This window comes from Macaca mulatta, chromosome 17 (genome assembly GCF_049350105.2).
Source record: "Macaca mulatta isolate MMU2019108-1 chromosome 17, T2T-MMU8v2.0, whole genome shotgun sequence".
Classification (NCBI taxonomy): domain Eukaryota; kingdom Metazoa; phylum Chordata; class Mammalia; order Primates; family Cercopithecidae; genus Macaca; species Macaca mulatta.
The window spans coordinates 107,227,501-107,249,431 of record NC_133422.1 but is presented as its reverse complement, the minus strand read 5'-3'; the positions used below and the strand labels follow the sequence as shown (position 1 = coordinate 107,249,431).

The 21,931-nt window shown below is 59.0% G+C and overlaps 2 protein-coding genes across 12 annotated transcripts in view; both read right to left on the bottom strand.

Moving 5' to 3' along the window:
- The window catches only part of MCF2L (MCF.2 cell line derived transforming sequence like), a 206,896-nt gene that overhangs the window by 94,476 nt on the left and 90,489 nt on the right, over positions 1–21,931 (bottom strand). Inside the window, exon 1 of one of the 11 annotated variants that reach the window (XM_077974075.1) lies at positions 20,808–21,525. The exons of 7 other annotated variants lie outside the window; for them this stretch is intronic. In XM_077974075.1, coding sequence (XP_077830201.1) covers positions 20,808–20,898 — 91 coding nt within the window. In that variant the 5' untranslated portion in view covers positions 20,899–21,525. Of the gene's footprint in view, positions 1–4,286; positions 4,468–14,966; positions 15,372–20,807; positions 21,526–21,931 lie in introns of those variants that run through there. 3 more of the 11 variants (XM_077974080.1, XM_077974074.1, XM_077974077.1) reach the window with 3 other exon arrangements.
- LOC106996652 (uncharacterized) lies at positions 17,134–20,430 on the bottom strand. Its single transcript, XM_077974104.1, has one exon. The coding sequence runs from the start codon at positions 20,284–20,286 to the stop codon at positions 19,609–19,611; it is 678 nt and encodes a 225-aa protein (XP_077830230.1). The 5' UTR covers positions 20,287–20,430; the 3' UTR covers positions 17,134–19,608.

The following is a 21,931-nucleotide window of genomic DNA, read 5'->3' as shown; positions in this document are numbered from 1 at the left end:
ATGGGGAGTTGAGCCTTCAAGCGCCCGGGAGGCAGCTGCGTCTCCTGTTCTCGTCCGTCCGTGGTCACTGAGTTCCTTTTAAAGCTGTATGAGCAGGGGCTGTTCTCAGAATACCCCTGCACCGAGAACACAGAAGGCAGGCTCCTGGCTGCCTCTCTACTTTTCCAGGGCCCGGAGGGGGATACTTAAATACGACACTTGAAAACCGGCAGTCCCAGGGGGGCTCCCAACTGCTGCCCTGAGTGGCAGTCCCACAGAGAGCTCGTTCAAACTCAGGTTCTGTCCCCGACGAGCTCCCAGGTGACCTGAGACCACTCGTCCAGGCCCAGAGTTTGAGCAGAAAAACCCAAGAAGCTAAGGGGACCCACGCACATCTTCTGAGAACGTACCCAGTCCTGGAGTCAGCCCGAGCCAAGGACTGGGAGGGATGCCGGATTTTGGTGGGACCCCGGCCTGCCATGTCCCTGCTGGCCCTGGCCTCTTCCGGCGCTTCTCTCTGCAGAGCCTCACACCTGCACTGACCCCTGCCCTGCATGTGTCCAGCACAGCACAGCCGGCCCTCCAGGCTTCAGCTTCTCCCGCTGGGAACACCGCCCCCTGGGGCTGGCTGACCCGAATGCCAGACACCTGGCTCCTGCCTCTGGGAACATCGGCTCCCTCACGTCCAAACGCTTGCTGGAGGGGAAAGTGCGGCTTCACCAGGCCCTGCCTCTGGGAACATCAGCCATGGACGCTTTTCTTGTGGCCATGATCGCACTGACAAGCACCAAAGCGAAGCCTAGAACCTCACCCTTCCTGCTGGGCACCCTGCGCACACCTAGAGGAGGGACGCCTGAGAGGGGCCACTGCTTCCCCCACACCTGGGTTCTCTGAGAGTCAGCCTCATCCCTGGGGCAGGAACGTCACTTCTGTAAGCCCCTCCGCAGCACTCACACCCGCCGAGGGGCTGTGACATCCATCCATGATTATTTATGTCTTCTCAGCCCAGCTGTCCTTCCCTGTAAGCTTGGACCTGGGGCTGGCTGGTGCCCATGGTGTGGGCTGCCCCCAAGCCACAGAGAGTGTGGGCACATTGACCCAGACCTCCCGTGTCTGGGATCTCTCGTGTTCCTACCTTCTGCCGTCAGAACACATCCCAGATAAGCTCTCCCCGGAACACGAGCCCCGGGGGAGGCCACCGCGTCATGGCCCCTCACGCCGTCACCATGGCACCAGCTGATGCACCTGCCACCCGCACCTCAGCCCTGCCTCCGCTCTGGGGCCAGGCGGCATCTTCATTCCCAGTCCACTCACCACCCACGCCTCAGCCCTGCCTCCGCTCTGGGGCACGCCGGCGTCTTCATTCCCGGCCGACTCTAATGTCCGAAGCATGTTTTGCAGGCACAACTCCTACGTTACCAGCCGGCAGGGGCATAGGAGCAGATCACGGTGCCACACAGTGGGTCCTCCTACAGCTGAGCACAGTCCAACGCGTCCTCACCTCCAGCTTCCAACCCCCAACAGCAAAGCACGCCCAGAGACATCAGCCTTGGGACACACGTACCAAACAACCCCTCTCCCACAATGTGCTCAAGGCCTGCAGAGACCCCCGAGGCCCGAGGCCCACCTCCTCCCTCGGTGGTCCCAGCACTGGAGGACACGGAGGGCTGGGATGTCTCAGGCAGCCACACAGCGGCCGATGCAGATGGAGTGAGCAAAGATCAGCCGAAAAAGAGGACTGTGTTCTGAACAGGAGGCTCTCACAGACAGGCCTCAGTTTTTAAACAGAGGGACAGTGAACGGTGCCAGAGGCTGTCCTCTAAGGAGAGGGCGCCATGTGGGGAAGGAGGGGCCCCTGGTACAGATGCAAGGACCTTGACAAATCAGCTGCTCCCTCTTCTGTGCGTCTCCCCCGGCCCCCGATGTCTTGTCACGCTGAAGTTTCTGGTGGGCAAAGGCCATGCACCTTCATGGTACACAAGCAAGGGGGCCACCCCACAGTCACCACAGGGCAGACCCAGGCGGTCTGGCCCCAAGCCAGGGTGGACCTGGCCATCTTTAGGAGGGACTGGCTCATGATGGCCCTGTTCCAGGGAGGGCTGGCCCTGCTCTGTGCCCGTGGGGGTGCCGCAGATGATCACAGTAACACCCATCAGAGGCCGGAACACGTGACCCGAACCACACATGGGAAACCATCCCGGGCTCATCGCTGTGGCTGCGGCTGCTCACCCACCGTTTCTCACGCAGTCCAGGAGACTCAGGGCTCCCCACCCACAGCTCTTGACCCTTCCAGCTCCCTGCTGACCGAGTCAAGGCCAAAGGCGTCCCTGCAGCTTCTCTGGCGGGGGCTGGAGATGGGAAACAGCTTTCCTCCAAGAGCCGTGGGAGCTCGCGTGGCCTCAGGCTGGTTTCTGTCCAGTTTCTGAATCACAAAAGCTGTTCCAGGCACCTGGACCTTCAGCCAGAGACAGTGCACATGAAACCACACCCACAGCAGAGGCCTCCATCCGGCATAAGACAGAAACGACTCCACACCCGGGATCGGCAGCGCAGTAGAGAAGCCAAGTCCAGAACGAGTCGATGCCAGACACACGGCTGTTCCCCAGGAACGTACATTTCGGACACACGGCTGTTCCCCAGGAACGTACATTTCGGACACACGGCTGTTCCCCAGGAACGCACATTTCGGACACACGGCCGTCCCGTCCCCCAGGAACGCACACTTCGGACACACGGCCGTCCCGTCCCCCAGGAACGCACACTTCGGACACACGGCCGTCCCGTCCCCCAGGAACGCACATTTCGGACACACGGCCGTCCCGTCCCCCAGGAACGCACGTTTCTTGTGATTTCTTGCAGGCTTCCCTTTGGTGTGATTTCAGACCCATCCTGGGAGCCCAGTCAGCTCCATGAATAACGTAACCAATCACGTGGCCTCCTTGGTGAGGCCTCCAGGACCCTCCGGAACCCTCCAGAAATGTCCGAAGCCCATTTTCCCAACAGCCCCGGCCAGGTCTATGGCTCGCAGCCTCCTCACGCTTGGCCTGGCTCTGAGCTCCCCCTTCCCCGACACGCCAGGGCCCTGGGTTTCTAGTTGTTATCTTTTGTGTGCTGCTTTCCAACTTTGTTACACATTTAAGTTGTGCCTTCCCAAGAACAGCAGTGAGGAGACTTCATGCTTTATTTGGCCCTTACCTTTTATTTGTGTGTATGTGCTTTACAAATGTAGCTAGAAATTACATGAATGAGCGTGTCTAGGAGCTGTGCTGTGTGTGGGGGTTCGGAACACAGGATGGAAAGTGGCCCAAACACTGCAGTTTAAGCCCAGCAGGCGCCCAATGGACCCCGGGGCCCTCACTGAAATGCAACACAAAGGCCCCGCACACATGGGCTCACGCAGGGCACAGAGCTGATGTGCCGGCTTCAGGGAGCCGCTGCTGCGGGCAGGCCCAGCACCTCGGCCAAGAGCCCATTCCTGCCCTGTCGGGATCAGCTAAACAGGAAGGAGCTCCCTGCCTGGAGAGGAAACCAGACACGCCAGCCCCAGATCGGCAGATCTGAACAATGAGCCTCACCACGCTGGGCCCTGCACCTTGGGGACGCCCAGGGGGCCTGGGGCCCTTGTCCAGCAGGAACTCGACCGATCGCTGCCCACCCCCAGGAGCTGTGGCGTGACGGCACCAGGTGTGACGGTCGCTTCCCACCCCCAGGAGCTGTGGGGTGACGGCACCAGGTGTGACGGTCGCTTCCCACCCCCAGGAGCTGTGGGGTGACGGCACCAGGTGTGATGGATGAGGGTGGAGTGGCCAACCTGGACGGGCAGTTGCTTTCTCCTCCTCCCGGATGGACAATTTCGTCTTACAAACCTGGTCAGCCCTGTCTGGAGCCATGAGGCTGTGGGGTGGGACCCGCTGCACAAAGCAAACAGCTAAACCTTAAGTCAAATAAAACACCCTGTAGCAGCAGACGCAGAGGGTGCGGCTCACCAGCTGGCTGGGGCTGAAGGGACAGTGGACGCGGGGCAGGGGTCAGCGACGTCCATGCCCCCGACTCTGCCGTAAACGCACGGGTCCCGGCTCCGGGTGACAGGGACGTCTACACAGGTATCTGCAGGAGCTGCCCGTGTAACACTGCTCCGAGAGTCTGCCTGCCAGCTCCTCGGCCCCCACCCTGCGCAGGGGCGTCAGCAGCACCCCCATCAAACCTGGAAGCGCAGACGGCACCTGCTGCCTGGGTTCAGTGCAGCCGAGAGAGGGCAGCGTGTTTTCCTGGGCCAGACCCACAGTGGTCTTGGTCTCAAGACTCACCTGAGGCTCTCGATGGGAATTTGGGGCTCTGGGTCTGCCGCCGAGCTGGGAAGTCGCTCTCCCCAGACGGAGACATGAAGATGAGATGATCTCAGAGTCCCCCGGTTCATGGGAAGCAGCCGCTCGGCTGGGAGAGCCGTGCAGGCGAGGGAGGCCCAGGGCTGGCAGCAGCACCTGCCCAGGCCCAGCTCCCGCAGCTGCCTGGCCACACCTGAGACAGCGAGGGCGGGACCGGCCCAGCGGCTGCCAGGGCGCGTCCAGATCCGTGCAGGAGTTTCATGGGGGTGGCAATGGCAGAGAAAGCAGCTGAGGATCCCAGGCAGGGGCTCAGCTGTGCACAGGCACAGACGACACAACACAGCCCCCGTCCAGATGCTGTGGGCAGCACTGCCAACCATCAGGACTCAGGAGAGATGAGGGGTGGCACCAGGTCTCCACCCACAGGGCTCACCAGCAGCTTGGACGCCATTCTGGGCCATGAACCCATTTGAGGAGGACAGTCTCGGGACCATTGGGTGCATCTGAGAAGGGCATTCCTGGGTCTGTGGGGAACACCTGAGCAGCACGGTCACAGGATGCCGTGGAGAAAAGATGGAGATGCAGGGCCTCTGAAGGCCTCTGAAGGGCACTGCCCACTCTGGAACACCATTTCCCCAACAGATGTTCCACGTGGTGGGAAACATTCGCCATCTTCTGGGTGGAAAATCACAGCACAGGTCGAGCCTGGCCCGTCCCAGGCCCGCTGCACACACAGCCTAGGGCAGGACGGCCCATCCTGGAGTGTCAGGGTCTCTACGGCTGGCTGGATGCAGGGACCAGAAACATTTCTATTCTTTTGTCAAAAACTCTCTAAAGTCAACACCTTTTCTTTATTTTTTTCTAGGCAAGGCCTCGCTCTGTCACCCAGGCTGGAGTGGAATGGTACAATCTCACTGCAGCCCTGATCTCCGGGGCTCAAGCGGTCCTCCCGCCTTAGTTTCCTGGGATTACAGATGCACGCCACCAAGCCTGGCCTACATTTTAAACGTCATTTACCTTTGTGATACAGGATGTCCTTAGAAGACGACGCGGGCTGGGCCAGCCTTGGAGACTGCACGAGTCTGGTGGCTTACAGAAAGTGGGCGGTCTCTAAATGGGGCCCTGGGAGGGGAACTCGGGACTATGTGGGGAGAAAACGCCAGGCTCGGATCTGGTGAAGGCCAGTCTGGTATGGGCGAGGGCAGGGCCGTACTGTGCTTCAGTTGAATGTAAAGGCTGCACCCGGCATCACTCCCTGGTGGCCCCCAGGTGCTGCTTAGTGTGGGGATGTCGGTTCCTGTGGGTATGCCTAGGACTGAACTGGCTTCCAGGCCATGCCTGCCCACTCATCTGGTAAGTCAGATCCCACCCATCTGATGCCACAGGGAGAGGAGAAGAGTCCAGGGGAGAGGGCAGGAACAGCTGAGGCCCCATCTGCTCTCCCACTCATCCCCCCATTCCTATGGAAGGAGGATTCAGTGACAGGATGCCAGCCGCCCCCACCTCCACCCCCAGAAGCCACACTCCGCCCTGCATCCTGCACGGTCCCACGCGGGGCACAGCCCAGGGGTAACTCTTCAGGCCAGCAGGCCTTGGAGCTGCAACACCACAGGCTCACCCTGCCACCGACCCCACCTCAGCCGCCAGCTCCCCTCTGCTCTCCTGAGGCAGAAGTGGCAGCCCCGAGACACTGGCACCCAGCAGTTCACACAGCAGCAAGGATAGTAGTTGCAGTGCCAACATGTACTGAGTACCAACTGTATACTCGATGTTGCCTTAAGCTCTCACACAGCTTAGTGCTGACGGTATACTGGGTGCTGCCCTAAGCTCTCAAATGGACCCTCTTTCTTTAATCATATGCTCAGCAAACAGGTGTGTTCAGGAGGCGGACGGGCTCGAGAGCGAGCCCCGGTCTACGTCCCCATTCTGCTGGTTGACACGAGCTCCGTGCCCTCAGAGAGTCACTAGACACCCTGAGCCTCCGTGAGCAAGTGTGTAAAACGAGCTGAGCCCGGGGCACGGGCACAGTGCCTCCACACAGCGGTGTGCCACCAAACAGCTGATCCTGGAGAGGAGAACACAGGAGGGGCAGACACACGTGAGCGCCATGCAGGTCAGAGGATGCGGCACCACGTGTAGAAAGGTGACAGGAGAGGAGGGGACGGAGGGAAGCACCCCGGGGCCTGTCCAGAAGCAGAACCTGGGGCGGTCGCGGCAGCCCAGCGCACGAGGACGCTGCCATTGTTCCCCCTTTCTGGGGGGTAAAACCGAGCCACACACGGGTCGAGGGCTGCCTGGGCTCACAGGGGAAGCGCAGGCCTGGGTTTGAGCCCAGCCCGCTGGCTCCACAGCCCCCAACCTCGGTGGCCTTTCCGACTCACTCACCCGACCAGCGCAGATGGGACGGCTTGGGGGGCCCAGATGTCCTGCCCACAGCGGCGACCCCAGGCAGGAGAGCGTGTGCCCGGGAGGATGCCCCACCCTCGGGGCTTGATTTACTCCCCGAATGAAGGACATCCCGCGGCCTCACCGCAGGCTTCCGGGCTCTGGGCACATTGGTCACCGAGCCCAGCTGTTCAAGCAGCCACATTCCTGACCAGCGGGAAGAAACGAGAAAGCTCACCAAAGGGGAATCCAAATGTCTGAAAATATTTTCACCAATATTTTCTCCGCTCTCACACACTTTTACAAACTCAACTCAGATACTCACGAGGAACTCCCCCACCAGCCCCTGCCCGACACACCTGCACAGACCGTGACGTCAGCTTGGCGCCCACGCGCCGCGCTCCGCCGGCAGCCACGCCAGCCGCTGCCCGAGACACCGGCACAGTGACGTCATGTTGGCGTCGCACACCCCCCCCGCCCCGCCCCACCGGCAGCCACGCCCCTGCCCGAGACACGGGCACAGACAGTGACGTCATGTTGGCATCGCACACACCTCACCCTGCCCCGCAGGCAGCCACGCCAGGCCCTGCCCGAGACACCGTCATAGTGACGTCATATTGGTGTCCCACGCACCGTGCTCCGCCGGCAGCCATGCCAGGCCCTGCCCGAGACACCAGCACAGACAGTGACGTCAGGTTGGCGTCCCACGCGCCGCGCCCCGCCCCGCCGGCAGCCACAACCTTGCCTGAGTCACGGGCACAGACGGTGACGTCAGCTTGGCGTCCCACGCGCCCCGCCCCCCGGCCGGCATGAAGGTGCTTTTTTTAATCAGGAAAAAGACGAAGGCGGAGGGTCTGCTGGGACCCTGTCCTGGGTACTGCCCTCCCACCCCACCCCTCTTCTGCTCTCTTTAAAATGAAGGTGTGTTTGCTGCTGTTTTGATTGTGCCTTTTATTTGAAAAAAAAATCGAGCTGTGGATCTCCTCGCTGTCTTTCTTCGCCTCCCGATCTAAGGGAGGGGAAAATCCTACCCAGGAGGCAAGCATGTCTCTTAACTGGAGGCAGATCTCCAAGGTATCTGTGGTGTCATCCTCACTCAGAACCCCATTCCCAGCTCACACAGCCACTTCTGGTTCTGAAATGGGACGGGATCACCTAACCACTCCCTCTGAAGTCTGTCTTGACCAATGGCACCACCGTCCACCCCAAATTCCAAACCCGACATTGTGGGGCCATTGACGATGACCTCTCGCTTCTTCTCTCCAAGAAACATCCCTAAGCCCCGTCCCTCCTGCCCCGAAACCTCTCTCCAGGCACTCTCCCCCTCCCCTCCCACTGCCACTTCTGTGGTTCGGATCCTGGAGCCTCATCCGACGTCTGAACAACTAGGATGGTCCTAAGCCACTTGTTTCCATGCAGTCCCTCCCGACTGCCACCTGCTCACTGATTTCCTTGCCGAAAGCGGAGTCTCATTTCACATCTCTGCTGAAAACCCTCCTGGCGGTCTCTGTGGTTAACAGTCAAATTCCTGAACCGGTGTTGACACCAGACCCCTCAGGTCAGCCCACACTGCCCCCCGAGCCTCTGCCCTGGGGCATCCTGGAATACCCGCCATGTCCGTGTTGCATGCCCGGCGCTCCCCTGCCGCCATGTTCACAAGAAGACATCATGTGGCTTTACCGGGGCTGTGCCATCCCTGTCTCCATCACCAGATCCTCCCCCAGCCTCTGTCAGCACAACCTCTCTGTGGCCTCCCCATGCCCCACGCCACCTCTCCCTCGGCGGCAGAGCGCGTCGTAACCTCTGGCTTAAAAGCCACCTTGCTGCAGAGGCGGGAGCTTCTCCTCACCCCAGCGGCCCATGGACTCATGCCTGATGCCTGCACACATTTGGCAGAGACTGAGCCGGGACTGCCACTGTAAGTATCTTGGGGTTTGCACCAGGGTCTGACTCAGTGTAGACACCCTTACGAGATGAACACACATCGCTGAGAAGTATTTTCTTTGTTCCCAGCTCAAATAAAATGGGAAAGTCAGTGCTTTTAAAGCCAGAACTGAGGTGAACTTTTCAGTGTTTCCGATATTCTGTAGATGTACAGTATAGGAGGCCTAATGCAATAAAAATGATTGGCTATGAAACACTAAGGGGAGAAGGGTAAGTTATGTAAGTGCCAAGTTCCACCTTTCCCCACCTAGAATATTCGGTATCCATTTCACAAAAACGAGACCAGGCTGAGAAGCTTCCACGTCATTATTCAGTGGGCCCAGCTCACTGCTTCAAACTCAGCTCCCTACAGGCCACACTTATTTCCCTAATCCACTCCCAAGGAATAGACGTGCAGCCCTGAGGATGAGAAGTGGCCACCACAGATGCACGGCAGGAACGTCTGGAGCGCCCTGGGCAGGCGGTGGCTCTCCCCACAGGAACACAGCTTCCCCGCCTACCGCCCTCCCTGAGATGGGGAAGTAGGGCAAATTCCAACCGGGCCTCATGGCATCAGGAAGCACGGTCCAGGTTTAGGCAGATTCTCAAATACACATCCATTGGCTCCCACTAAACATGGCCAAGTATCTCCTACAGGCTGGGTATCCCGTATCCGAAATGCTTAAGGCCAGAAATGTTTCGGATTTTGGATTTTTTTCAGTTTGGACTATTTGCATATACATAATGAGACATTTGGTATGTGACCCGAGTCTAGACACGAAATTCATTTATGTTTCACACACACCTCATACATGAAGCTTGAAGGTAATTTTATACAACATTTTAATTTTGTGCATGAAGTAAGTTTTGACTGTGACCTATTGTGGGGTCAGGTATGGATTTTCCACCTGTGACATCATGTCGGAGCTCAAAAGTTTCAGGTTTTGGAGTATTTTGGATTTTCCAATTGGGGCACTCAACCTGTAATAAAACGGGAATACTTGCCTTGTTTAAATAAATATTTTAAATACAGTGAGATCACTAGGGAGGGTAAGACAGGTGCTTTTAACAATAAATTGTTCTTGTGGGCAGAATACCACATAGGCCAAGCCCTGTGGAGTCGGCTGTGGTTGAAACCAGAACCAGCCAAATCCCGCCCTGCCAGACATGACTTCCGGTAACTTAGCCTGCAGGGAAGGGCTCCTGGCTCTAAGCAAATGGGCCCCTTTCCTGGCCAGGTAGCACAGTCTGCTGCAGGGCATGAAAATCGGGTCACAAACAGCAAACGCCAAATACTCTCAAAAAAAGCAAATTTCAGTGCATCCTGAGCTGCCATCTTGAGGGTCTTTTTTTATCGAATCATTTGCAAACTTCTGATAGATTTTTGAAATACTTAGCAACTTCTAATAAAATTTCCAATGTTCTAAAGAAGTCACACTTTAAAAATCTGCTGTTATTTCCTTGTGGAATGAGTACTGTAACTGGAGAATGTGTCTGAAAGGTGTTCGTATCCTGAGAGACACCCCCCAAAACACAGTGAATCAGGTCCTGGGAGACGCCCCCCCAAAACATAGCAAATCAGGTCCTGTGAGATACCCCCCAAAACACAGCAAATCAGGTCCTGGGAGACACCCCCCAAAACACAGTGATTCAGGTCCTGGGAGACGCCCCCCAAAATACAGCGAATCAGGTTCTGGGAGACGCCCCCCAAAACACAGCGAATCAGGTCCCGGGAGATGCCCCCCAAAACCAGCGAATCAAGTCCCACACAACGTGTACAAAGTTAACAGAAGCAGGTAGCAGGCGGCCGGATTTCGCAGAGAGCCTCTGTGAGCGCAGTGTCATGGCCACACTCAGGTTCAGCTGAGGCTCTGCTTCCTGGAAGGAAAGCTCCCGTCCCGTCCCCTCCTGCAGGCCCCACAGAGCAGCTGGACGCAGGTGCAGAGCCCCAGGTGCAGAGCCAGGTGGCGGAGGCCGAGCAGGCTTGCTTTGTTTTTGTCTCTGTGGCAACGATGTGCCAGCACAGACCTAGTTTACTGTCACATGGCTGCGGGGTGGCGGCTCAGGGGAGGCGGCCGCGGGTTTTCGGGAGCGCGTGCAGCCAGCTGCACTCTCCTCAAAGCTGATAAACACGCCAGTTCTCCTTACCCCAGGTCATCCCTGCCCGTTGTTTAGAGAACAGGGGCTGATTCTTTGCTTTCCCTGCAGCATTGGGCCTGGCCTGGCACAGAGCAGACACTGGGCACACACTTCCCAAGTAAGCGAAGAAGGAAGGGATGAAGAAAAGCACCCCTTGGGCCGTTGTCATCTTCTGCTAATTCATTTGTTCTTAGCTCCACACAGAAAACAGTTTGGTTTTCTGAAAATTCGTGCCTGTACATAGAAGTCACGGAAAGTCCTCTGAACTCCTCTTGGCAATCGTGGAAAGTAGAGATCTCCTTGCAAGAGCAGACCCCGCCACGTGATTCTGACGAACCTGTGTGAGGGTCTCTGCCAGCCGCCGCTCCCTGCCTCGGCCACTGGGTGGTTTATTATGTCACACTTCTTAAGGCACCGCATTTGGAATAAGCACTTGCGTTGGGTTTGCTTAGCACACTCTTTACTTTGTCCTTGAAAAAACAGACTTCTCTGGGATGAAGACAAAGTGGTCTCCTGTCCCCGAACTTACCTGACACTGCAGGGTTTGGAACAAATATCCTACGACGTGGCTGGACCTGGTGTAGCCGCCACATTCTGTAAGTTCCAGGGGACTTTAAACATAAGAAAGTGACGAAGGGTAGGAACTTCACGGTAGTTCCTGTGCTTTAAGGAAAGACAAGGTTCCCACAAATCTGAATGGTTTAACACAGGGATCTCCAAGCCCCGGGTCACAGACCGGTACTGGTCGGGCCGCACAGCAGGAGGTGAGTGGTGGGTGAGTGAGCAGGGGGTGAGCAGGAGGTGAGCGGCGGGTGAGTGAGCACGGGGTGAGCAGGAGGTGAGCGGCGGGTGAGTGAGGACTGCCTGAGCTCCACCTCCTGTCAGATCAGCAGCGGCGTTTGATTCTCCTAGGAGCGAACCCTACCGTGAACTGTGCATTCGAGGGATCTAGGCTGTGGGCTTCTTATGAGAATCTAATGCCTGATGATCTGAGGTAGAACAGTTTCACCCTGAAACCATCCCTACCCCTGGTCCGTGGAAAAGTTATCTTCCATGAAACTGGTCCCTGGTGCCAGAAAGGCTGGGGACTGCTGGTTTAAGAGATTGGCAAATTAAAAAAGAAAACATCACTGAACTCGCATGGAGTCTAAGACCTCAGGGAGGACTCCGTGTGGCAGCTCCATCCCCTGCTCAGCACAGACGCGTCCCTCCAGGCCACACAGAGCTGCCGAGGATTAAAACGCACCACACCTGTGCACACACAGGCACCAGCTCCGCAGGGAAAGGTTCATGTGCCCAGGCCCTGCTCCCCACACCAGGCAAGTGCTGGCCTTCTCCACCACTTTGCTTTCCGCTCTTTTAGAAATACGTTCTTATCGTGGCAGGGCTGGACCCCAAAGGTGCTTAACAACCTTTTCGGCTCACCATGTAGAATTAAAAAAAAAAAAAGCAGTAGACGACCACAGAGAGCATCGTGCATCCCGGGCAGAGGCAGCCGCGCCACCACACACGGTGGGTGCACGTGCGCTGCCACAGACGCCGTTGCCTTCCCTTCGGATTGGCGCAAACTCCTGGTCTCAGCCCCAAGACGAGTGGCGTCTGCACCTCCAAAAGGAGGCTTCCTCGCCCCGCAGCCCGACCCTGTGACTTTCTTCTAAACACGCTGTGTATTCAGAGCAGTCTTCTGATTCCCAGCCCCGTTCCCCGACTCTGAAGAACAAAAATATACAGCCGGATTCCAAGTAACTGTGACAATGGGTGTGTTGCTTGGGTGAGGCTGTCCCCTCATGGGCTGGGCGGGGTCCGTCCTGGTCATTTCTCTCACAGGTCTCCTGTGACGAGGGGGACGATCCCACCTGTGTCCGCCCACAGCCATGGTGCCCGTGGGTACTTCCCACACCCCTGCCGGACTTCACACTTTCCAGACACACTGGCCCCTTCCAGGCCCTGGACAGGGATGGGAGGCAGGATGGGGGCAAGGGAGCCCAGCGGCCAACCCTCTCACCACCGTGCAAAGACCAGCAACCCACAGCACAGAGGACTTCCCTTTCCTCTGCCACCACCATGGAAGTGAAAACGTCACGTGCAGCGCAGGCCGAGACCTCACACCCGGCCCCCTCCTTAGTCTGCTAGACCGTTTTGGGCAGAGCAGCTAAAATCTCTGAACTCCAGGACTCAAGTGTGAGGCTGCAGAAGGCCAGCTCTGCTTCCCCTGCTAGGCCACTCTGACGTGGTTTTAATTTGTCTGAGGAGGGGAGTCTGAGCAGTGAGTGAAAAGCAAGAGAGGAAAAAGATAAATGGGTGCTGGTGCTGAACTTGTGCTGGGCAGATCAGGGGGCAGACAACGAGCCCTGGGCTGCGTCTACAAGGTCCCCGCCCCCCACTGGGGCTGCAGGTGCTCCAGGCCCACACCACCCTCCGCGTGGCTGCAGACAACAAAATTTTGGAAAAGCACTGGAAGGGGCAGGTGAGGGAGATGCCTTCTGGGACCCCATCAACCTGAACCTGAACAAGCTGCAGCGGCCCTGCGGCCCTTGCTGTCTGCGGCCCTGCAGCCAGGTGAAGGGACGGCGTCAGGGAAAGGCAGCCCCACTGACTGAGTTCACTGGGTGCCATCGGCGTGAAAGGACCCACCGAGATGGAAACGCGGCAGCCCAGGGTGGCTGTGGCCCTGTGACCTCGTGCTCCAGCTCTGGCGCTGGCTCCCAGTCCCACCTGAAGCCTCCCTAGAGCCTTAGGCAGGACACCGGCTCGTTTTCTTGTCAAACGTAACTGCATGTTGTCCATCCATTGTGGCATCCCCACAGTCCTGAGAGAGCCCTAGACGGCCCTGGCAGAGTGCAGTGTACACTCCGCTTCGGGGGAGCGCACCACGGTCTGTGAGGCGGGCAGGGGAGTGAGGGCGCAGCACAGACCTGGCTATAGCAGGACTGAGGCCCCGTGGCGGGGTTGGCACCCTCAGCCCAGTGTCCACCCACAGGCAGGCCCCGCCCAGCAGACCCTCCAATGGGGCTTCCCTCCCTCAGGGGGTCCCCAGTGTCACAGAGACTCTGCGTGGCTCCTGCGTTTCTGTCCTAACCAGCGGGCCCAGGAGACCGCGTGTCCTCAGAGACCTGCCTGTGGTCTCGGGAGTGCCGCCACCGTCCTAAACACCCCTGCGCGGTGGGTCCTCCGAGGGCAGCGGGACCGTGGGGAGGTGGGAGGTTTGGGGGAGCCCAGGTGTGAATGGGTGGTGGTGCTGCCGTCTACTAAGCTCCTGCTGTGTCCTCCCGCACCGTCCGCGGGACGCTCTGACAACCCTGTGATACTCAGCATTTCTCTCCGTGACCTTCCGACTCTCCTCATCTGCAGAACGGGTGAGTTCAGAAGAGAGTGGATGCAGTTTGATAAACAGCAGAGCTGCGACTCTGAGGACAAGGACTTAGCACTCTGGGCCCCGGGAAACCACCACACGGCATCCATCTGCGGCCCCATCCTCATGGAGGCCATGTCTTCACAGCCAGGATCAGACCCCGAACGCAGGTCATGCCAGGCAGACACACAGATGGCATTCAGCCAGTGAAGGGGCGAGCCCTCCCTCATTCCAGGGCATTTTCTGGATTTCAAGGTTGAATGAAGGAAATGCCTTCTGAGGCAGGAGACCTGCTCAGCCCCACGCATGGCCCCGGGGGCTCACTGACCACGGGACGGGAAGAGTGGCCGGGACTCACAGCTCCCTGCACGGCTGACCACGGGCAGCTCTGCATAAACCGGGCTTCAGTGTGCCAGGGCCAATCCTCAGGCATATCACCAGGTGTCCCATGGTCAAGGGGACGGCAAAGCGTTCGGTCATGGCCTCGGCTTTGTCCTGCACCTGCAGCCGCGGCCGCTGGACATCAGAGCTCTCAGGACGTGGGGCAGCCTGGTGCAGGCTGAGCCCCCAGCTGTTTGCACAGTGGTGTGAGGCTTAGGCTTGCCAGACAAAGGGAGCTTATTTGGTTTTGGTAGCTGTGACACAAATTAGGGTCAAAGGATAACTTTAGGGTGAAAAGCTCATTTGCTCCTCGTCCCCACTCCCTGAGCTACTGCAAATTCCACAGGGGACACAGACTGCATGTGCCCTGTGGATCATGGGGCATCCACAGAGGGCACCTCCACGCCGCCTCACCCAGAGGCCGCCTCTACTGCTCTGAGCACGCCACCTGCGAGGGACTCACGGGGAACCAGGAGACTCACCCTCAGCCATGGATAGCAGCCAGGAGCACCACTCAGAATACAGGTAGTAGCTTTTCATTTCCGCCACGGAAATCTGGACAGGCTTTCCGTCCCCCATGGCAAGGATCAGATGCCAGGGAGGACGCGTGCTGCCCTGGGCTCCCACAACCCTCTCCTTGTAACAGGACCTTTCTATGCTGAACTTTGTCCCCTAAAATCTGCATAAGGGACCAGTTGGCTTTTTACTTTCATTTTACCCACTACCTGGGACGGAGTACGCCAGGTAATTACCCTCCTGGAGGCCGATTCCTGGTCCGCCCTGATGTTTACACGCAGGTCCAGGCGACACACTGCGCCCGCCCAAGGGGGGACTTCCGGAAAAAGGCACAAACCTGAGCTATTCTCGCCTTGGGTCCCGGCGCCCCCGCTGGGGGCGTGGCCTCCCTTGCTTTAAACAGGCAGCCGGAAGATGACACGCAGCACGTTTTCCATTGTGCCTGGGGAGCAGCATATTCCCGGGGAGACTGAGCCAGGGAGTCCTGTCGGAGGTGACTGCTTGCCAGTCTTCCTCCATCTGATCACGGCCCCAGATGCTGACACGACTGGCAGTTTGAGGGATGGACAGAAGCAGAGGGGTCCCTGAAGGAGGATGAGCCGCACAGAGACACCAGCACCCGCATCCTGACGCCCTCTCCCCTTCCAGCTTTCCCTCGAGGGAGCTGAGTGCGATCGCGGAGGAATTGGTTCCTCCCAGAACAGCTTTTCTTTGTGCATGATCTTAGATCCAAATGTTTTCCTTTTTGCACGCACTACCAGGAAGCTTAAAGGGGAGTTTAGCTGAGATCACTCACCCCGGGTGCCTCAAATGTATTTATCTGCTGCTTACGGTGAATGCTGATTCTGTTTAAAACTTCCTGTGCCAATCTCGAACACGTTTTAGGAAGAGAATTTCTAGGCCAGGCGCGGTGGCTCACGCCTGTAGTCCCAGCACTTTGGGAGGCTGAGGTGGGTGGATCACATGAGGTCAGGAGTTCGAGATCAGCCTGGCCAACATGGTGAAACTCCATCTCTACTAAAAATATAAAAAACAAATTAGCCAGGTGTGGTGGCATACACCTGTAATTCCAGCTACTCAGGAGGCTGAGGCAGGAGAATCACTTGAACCCAGGAGGCAGGGTTGCCGTGAGCCAAGATCACGCCACTGCACTCCAGCCTGGGTGACAGAGTGAGACTCCATCTCCAAAAAAAAAAAAGGAGGAGAATTTCTCAATTCTAAGTAAAACAATCTGTTTTTCTTGGCTTAATTGGAACTCAGCTCCGAATACCCCAGGGCAGAGCAGCACAGGTGGACCCCGGCAGATCTGGCACCCAGCGAGGGTGCTGCTCTCTCTGCAGTGTGGTGGTATCTCCCCACCAGGCCGTGCAGGACAGAGGGGAGGCGGACAACCTCAGCACCGGCCCCAACCTCCACTCAGTAAAAGGACAACTTCCCCTCCTGGTTATCAGAAAGTCGCCACCTGCAGCTACATTTTCTGCCAGCACCGTCTCTTCCGGGCAGCGGAGGCTGCTCCTCCATGTGGGGTGGAAGTCCGCCTGCCTCCTAACCCAAAGGGGCTTTGTTCAGTGCTCAACCCAAGGAAAACAGCGGCAGCGCGGGGAGAGGGCTGTCCTCGGAGATGCAGAAGCCAGCCTGACCCAGGCACACAGGTGGGCGGGTGGAGGAGGAGGGAGCCAGGCAGAAGGGAAGGCCCAGGAGGCTGCAGACGCCACGTTTCCCCAGGGCCACAATATGTCACGAGCACTCAAGTGTCCGTCACCCGCCTCACATCCTGATTACCAAGGGCAGAGCCGGCGAGATAAGGCAGGCCACGGAGCTGTAAAGAGGCCACAGGCATCCGACACTCCTCCCGGCTCCCTGTCTCCGCCTAAGGCTCTGCCTTGCCCAGCGCCACGGGCTGTGGAGATGGGAACCCGCAGCGTGGCGGCCCTCAGATGTCGGGCGCTGCATTTACGGGGCTTGACTCAAGCCCCGCTGGGCCCGTCGAGGTGCAGGGCGATGCCCGGAGAAGGCCGCCTGCTGGACAGAAGGGAGCAGGCTCATCCTGCAATTGTGAGGTCCGGCCTGGGTTTCCGCCGTGCCACTGGGCACGCTCCCCAGCAGATGGGAAGCCAAAGGCATCTTTTTTTTTTTTTTTTTTTTTTTGAGACGGAATCTCGCTCTGTCTCCCAGGCTGGAGTGCAGTGGCCGGATCTCAGCTCACTGCAAGCTCCGCCTCCCAGGTTTACGCCCTTCTCCTGCCTCAGCCTCCCGAGTAGCTGGGACTACAGGCGCCGCCACCTCACCCGGCTAGTTTTTTTGTATTTTTTAGTAGAGACGGGGTTTCACCGTGTTAGCCAGGATGGTCTCAATCTCCTGACCTCGTGATCCACCCGTCTCGGCCTCCCAAAGTGCTGCGATTACAGGTGTGAGCCACCGCGCCCGGCCGGGAAGCCAAAGGCATCTTAACTTTTTTATTCTCACAACACAGAATTAACTTCTAGGAGTTTCTGGTGAAAAATCCCATGGTGGATCTTATTGGAGCTTCCCGTCCCTACCCAGCTGCCATGAACGTGCAACCCTAGACCTGTGTGAGGGGCCCTGCTACCCCCTCACCTCCAACAAACCCTGAGGCACCTGCTGAGTGCTGCATCCCTGCCACAGCCTGTGGGCCGCACCTGAACCTCACCTCCGGCCTTGCACTGAACCGGCCTGGCTGCCCCCACCACTTTCCACGCCCAAACGCATCAGGAAGTGCTTTCCCCAACCTCCTCACCAGAACCAGCGCCGCCTCAGAGTCACCACCACAGACTCGGGGACGAGCTGTGCCCCAGCCCCAGCCCAGCTCCTGAGGGTTCTTCCACCCGCACCCCCTCCACACCACGGCGCCCCTCAAGCTTCCATCCTTGCCCTTGTTCTCTGCGATTTCCCTGATCATCCTGTCCTTTGTCACGGCTCCAACTGGGTGTCAGTTCCAGCCCAGACGTCACTTCCAACCACAGACACGATCGCAGACATCACGCCAAGCCCCTTATGCAGCACAGGCTCAGCCACTGCTGGGACAGCTCACCCTGTCCTGAGGGTCCAGCTCCCCGCAACCATGCCTCTCCCTCCCACAGCACACGAGGGCAGGCCTCTCGACACAGCTGTGACCCCTGCTCCTACCAGACACAATGAGGGCTCAGCAGCCTTCCGTGGCACACACCCTCCTCCACAGGAGGCCCCCCTGACTCCCCGTCTGCCGCAACTCCCACCTGATGGACAGAGGGGGCAGAGCCTTTGGGAGATGCCCCCGGCCGCCCACCACAGAGCCGGGGCTCACTCCATCCCTGGGTCCCCTGCTGCCACCACTCCGTGGTTTCCTGCAGTCTGCAGGCTCCAGGCCCCATGGACGCGGCCACCCTTGGCCCAGAGTCCACTCCTCTCCACTGCATGGCCAACATCTTGGAAAAAACCTCTGTCACCTGCCCTTCCTACCCCTCCACATCCTGTGCGTTCGTCCCCAGCCCAGAAATCCCCTTCACGAGGTGGGCACAGCCCCTATTGCTAGAAGCATGTGGGGCTTCTCTGCCCTCCTTGGAGCCCACTAGGCCCCTAGACCTCTTTCCAAAGCTCCTGAGCTCTTGTCCCTTGGTACCCCTCGTCGGCCCCACGCTTTCTGCTGGGGCCCCCCCTGCCTGACCCCTCAGACATGGCCTCCACCGCTGCACTCCGGGGCTGGTTCCCCACAACCTTCAGGTCCAACGCGAGTTGAGCATGTTCCCCCAGCCCCGGCAGGGGCCTGCCCAGTCCAGACCTGGAAACACAAAGGGGCGTCTGTGACTCCTCCACCTTCCAATCAGAGACACACATCCTGGGAAGAAAACCTGCGCGGTGCCGAGCTCCTGCCGAGGGAGACAGCCAGGGCTGGGAGGGGGCCGGACAAGGCTCAGTCCCCAGGCGCCCATGCCGGGCAGGTCACACTGGCAGCCCAGGCGATGGGAGGCAGAGGGCACTGGGCTCTGAGCCGCACCTGCACCGCCCGGCCTGGAGGAGGAGGCCCCACACAGAGGCCGTGCGTCCCCCTGCCTGTGCCTCGGGGTGTGGACCCTGCCGGGAGCTGGTGGTCACCCAGTCTCAGGCTCACAGGCCCAGGGACCCAGGGTCTGCCTCTCACTATACCCAGGTGATCTGTGCCGTGGGGGCCGCTCCACTCAGATGCCATGGACCAGGGCTCGGTGCACACTTCCTTACAGGATGGGGGTGCCTCACCGCCCTCACATTCCAGCCAAGGGCAGGACGTGGCTCAGTGAGTGTGAACGTCATGGTCAGTGTCTTCACAGGGGACCAGAGCACCGCAGAATTCACAGCCGATGACACTCATCGCCTTGTCTCCTGCTGCTGCCACCGCAGAGGGGCCCCTGTTGCTGTGAAAGCTACGGGGACAAGTTCACTGTGGCTCCTGCGTTCTCCTGCTCCCACAAGGAACAGGGTGGTACCCAGTGCAGTGTGGAGACATCTCGGGGGTCCCTATGTACAGTGAGGAGATGTCTCAGGGGTTCTCAGGCACAGGAAGGGGACGCCTCAGGTCCCCACTGCACAGGAAGGAGATGTCTCGGGGTCCCCGTCTCCAAGCCCCCGCTGTGCTCACGTCCAGGGTCTTATGACTTCAGCTTTCAGAGGGTGGTGGGGCGTGAATGGAGCTCCGGTCACCCTGGCGTGTGCGGGATTCATGCACGGCCCCTGGCTGCCTCCCTCGCACCGTGCTGGGGTGGATGTCAGTGGAGTCGGAGGGAGACTGGGATCTGTTATTTTGGCCCTGGGGTACTTGCACCCACACAGCGTACACTTAGCTGACCAGCAGCAAGTGACACAGTCCTCCTCAGTGTGACAGGCTCTGTCCATGCCCGAGGCGGGGGAAAGGGCAAGGCGGCAGCCCGAGAGGCTGTCCCGCGCGTGGTGCCCCTCCTGGCCAGCGCCACTCGGTCCCAGGGCAGTCAGGCACCATCTGGATGTGTGTGCTGCCTCCCTTTCCTCTCCCTGACGCTCGCCTGCCAATGCCCGGCCGCCGCCCACCCATCCCTGAAAGAAACGCTCCCAAACCCCATGGGGAGCCAGGTCAAAGCAGGGCAGGGGGCTGGCTCCAGCCAACATCTGCCCACGTTCCACAGCCCGCCGTGGTTCCAGGTCGCCAGACCGAGGAAAGGGCAGGAGGGAGCGGAAATCAGAAAAGTTCCTTTCTCCCTCAAGCCAGCAGAATGCCCTTGCTCCTCTGAAGTTAACAAAAGCACTGGTTGTGACTTGTGAGAATTTAGGCTGTGCCATCGGGCTGTTCCTGCTGTTCCTGAATGGCTGAGAGGGGCCTGGGCAGCCTGAGCTCCTGTGTGTGTGGCACTTCGAGCCTGCATTGTTGGTCCACCTGGCCTGGGCCGCGTCTGCAACAGCTCTGCGCCCTCATCCCCCCAAAACACACCTCTTGTGACGCAAAGGACACCCAGCTGCCCACAGACCGCGTGTGCCCAGGGGAGCCTCATTAAACCCGCTACCGCCGCTTCCCTCACTTCGAGTCCGCTCGTCTTTCCAATCGGAGCAGAAATTCCTACGCCCAGGTTCCAGAACTGCAGGATGGGGCCGACCCCAAGACGAACAAAGAAAATTGGACCCACAGACCTGGAGCGGGATGCCTAGCAGTCATCTCCACCTTTTTAAAAAGTCTCCAAGCTGCACAGGTTTTGCTGGTCAAGTGGGGAGAGAAATACCCTAGGGAGGTGCCTGCCCACTAAGAGGACACCTGCAGAGGGGACACCGCACCTGCCCCCATGCCTCGCGACCCCGTTGCATCTCACCTGGCCTCGAGCGCCCTGCAGTTCCCCGGCGCCTCCTGGGCAGCGACCACAGCCGCCGCAGGGTCCCCCGGGATGCTCCCTTCTCGGCCATCGAGCCGCCCTGTCACGAAGGCTGCTACAAAGCGGACACAGCTCTGGTTCTTCACGCAGGGACCACAGGCGACCCCTGATGCTGGAGACACAGCCTTCGGGTCTCTGCGGGGACAGCTAAAAGCCGGGTGGGTGCTGCATGGTCACGAGAGGCAGGTGCTCAGGACTCTGATGACTCTGGGCTTCACCAAGTCACAAGAAAGAACCCAAGAGGGTTGAGCCACCTCCTCGGAGCACCTGGCCTCCCGGAGCCCTCAGCCGTCCTCGCCCCAGGCCTGGCCTCCCAGAGCCTGGCCCGAGCCACCACCGCCCTGCACGCCGGGAAGAGCAGGCAGACAATGCCGTGGTGCCGAGAGACCCGGCTGCCGCGCCTGCCCCGCTGTGTACAAGTTCTGGGCCTTTCCTTCCTCAGACAGGGCGGGGGGGGGGGGGATTCGTGGGCTGGACCCCTTGCCTTATGGAGCAAGCCAAAAACACCTTCCAGGCCTCAGGAAGTCTCAAGTTCAAACAAACAACTACAAACCCAGAGGAAGGGAGGGACGTGCTGCTGGCTGTCCTGAAACAAAGTGGGAAGTTCCACGCCTGTGACCCCCGTCTGCTGCCGAGCTCCTCCAGGGAGGAAGTGATGAGGCTGCTTTGAGTGGCCGGAGATACTTTTCCCCAAGAGGTGTTTAGCTGGTCCCAAGGCAACAGCTCCCACCCTCTGCCCCATGGCTGCTTCCGAGGGAGGAGAGGTGACAGCGTCCAGGGCTCCCAATGGCCCCCGAGGTGACGTGCCACCCTCAGGCTCTCAGAGTCAGTGGGCACCATGCTGGGCACACCCAAGGCTCCAGCCTCACAGCTGATGTGCAAGGCCATGTAAATGGCCTAAGGCCATTTTAACTCTTATTAATCTATGCTTCAGGCCACAGGAAGAGAAGGTGGCAGGGCTGGAGCTCAGGCCTGCTTGTGAAAGCCACACACTGTCCCAAGCACCACATGTGCCCTTCTGTGAGCCGACGTGATTAGAGCATGCATCTGGTTTGCAGCCAAAG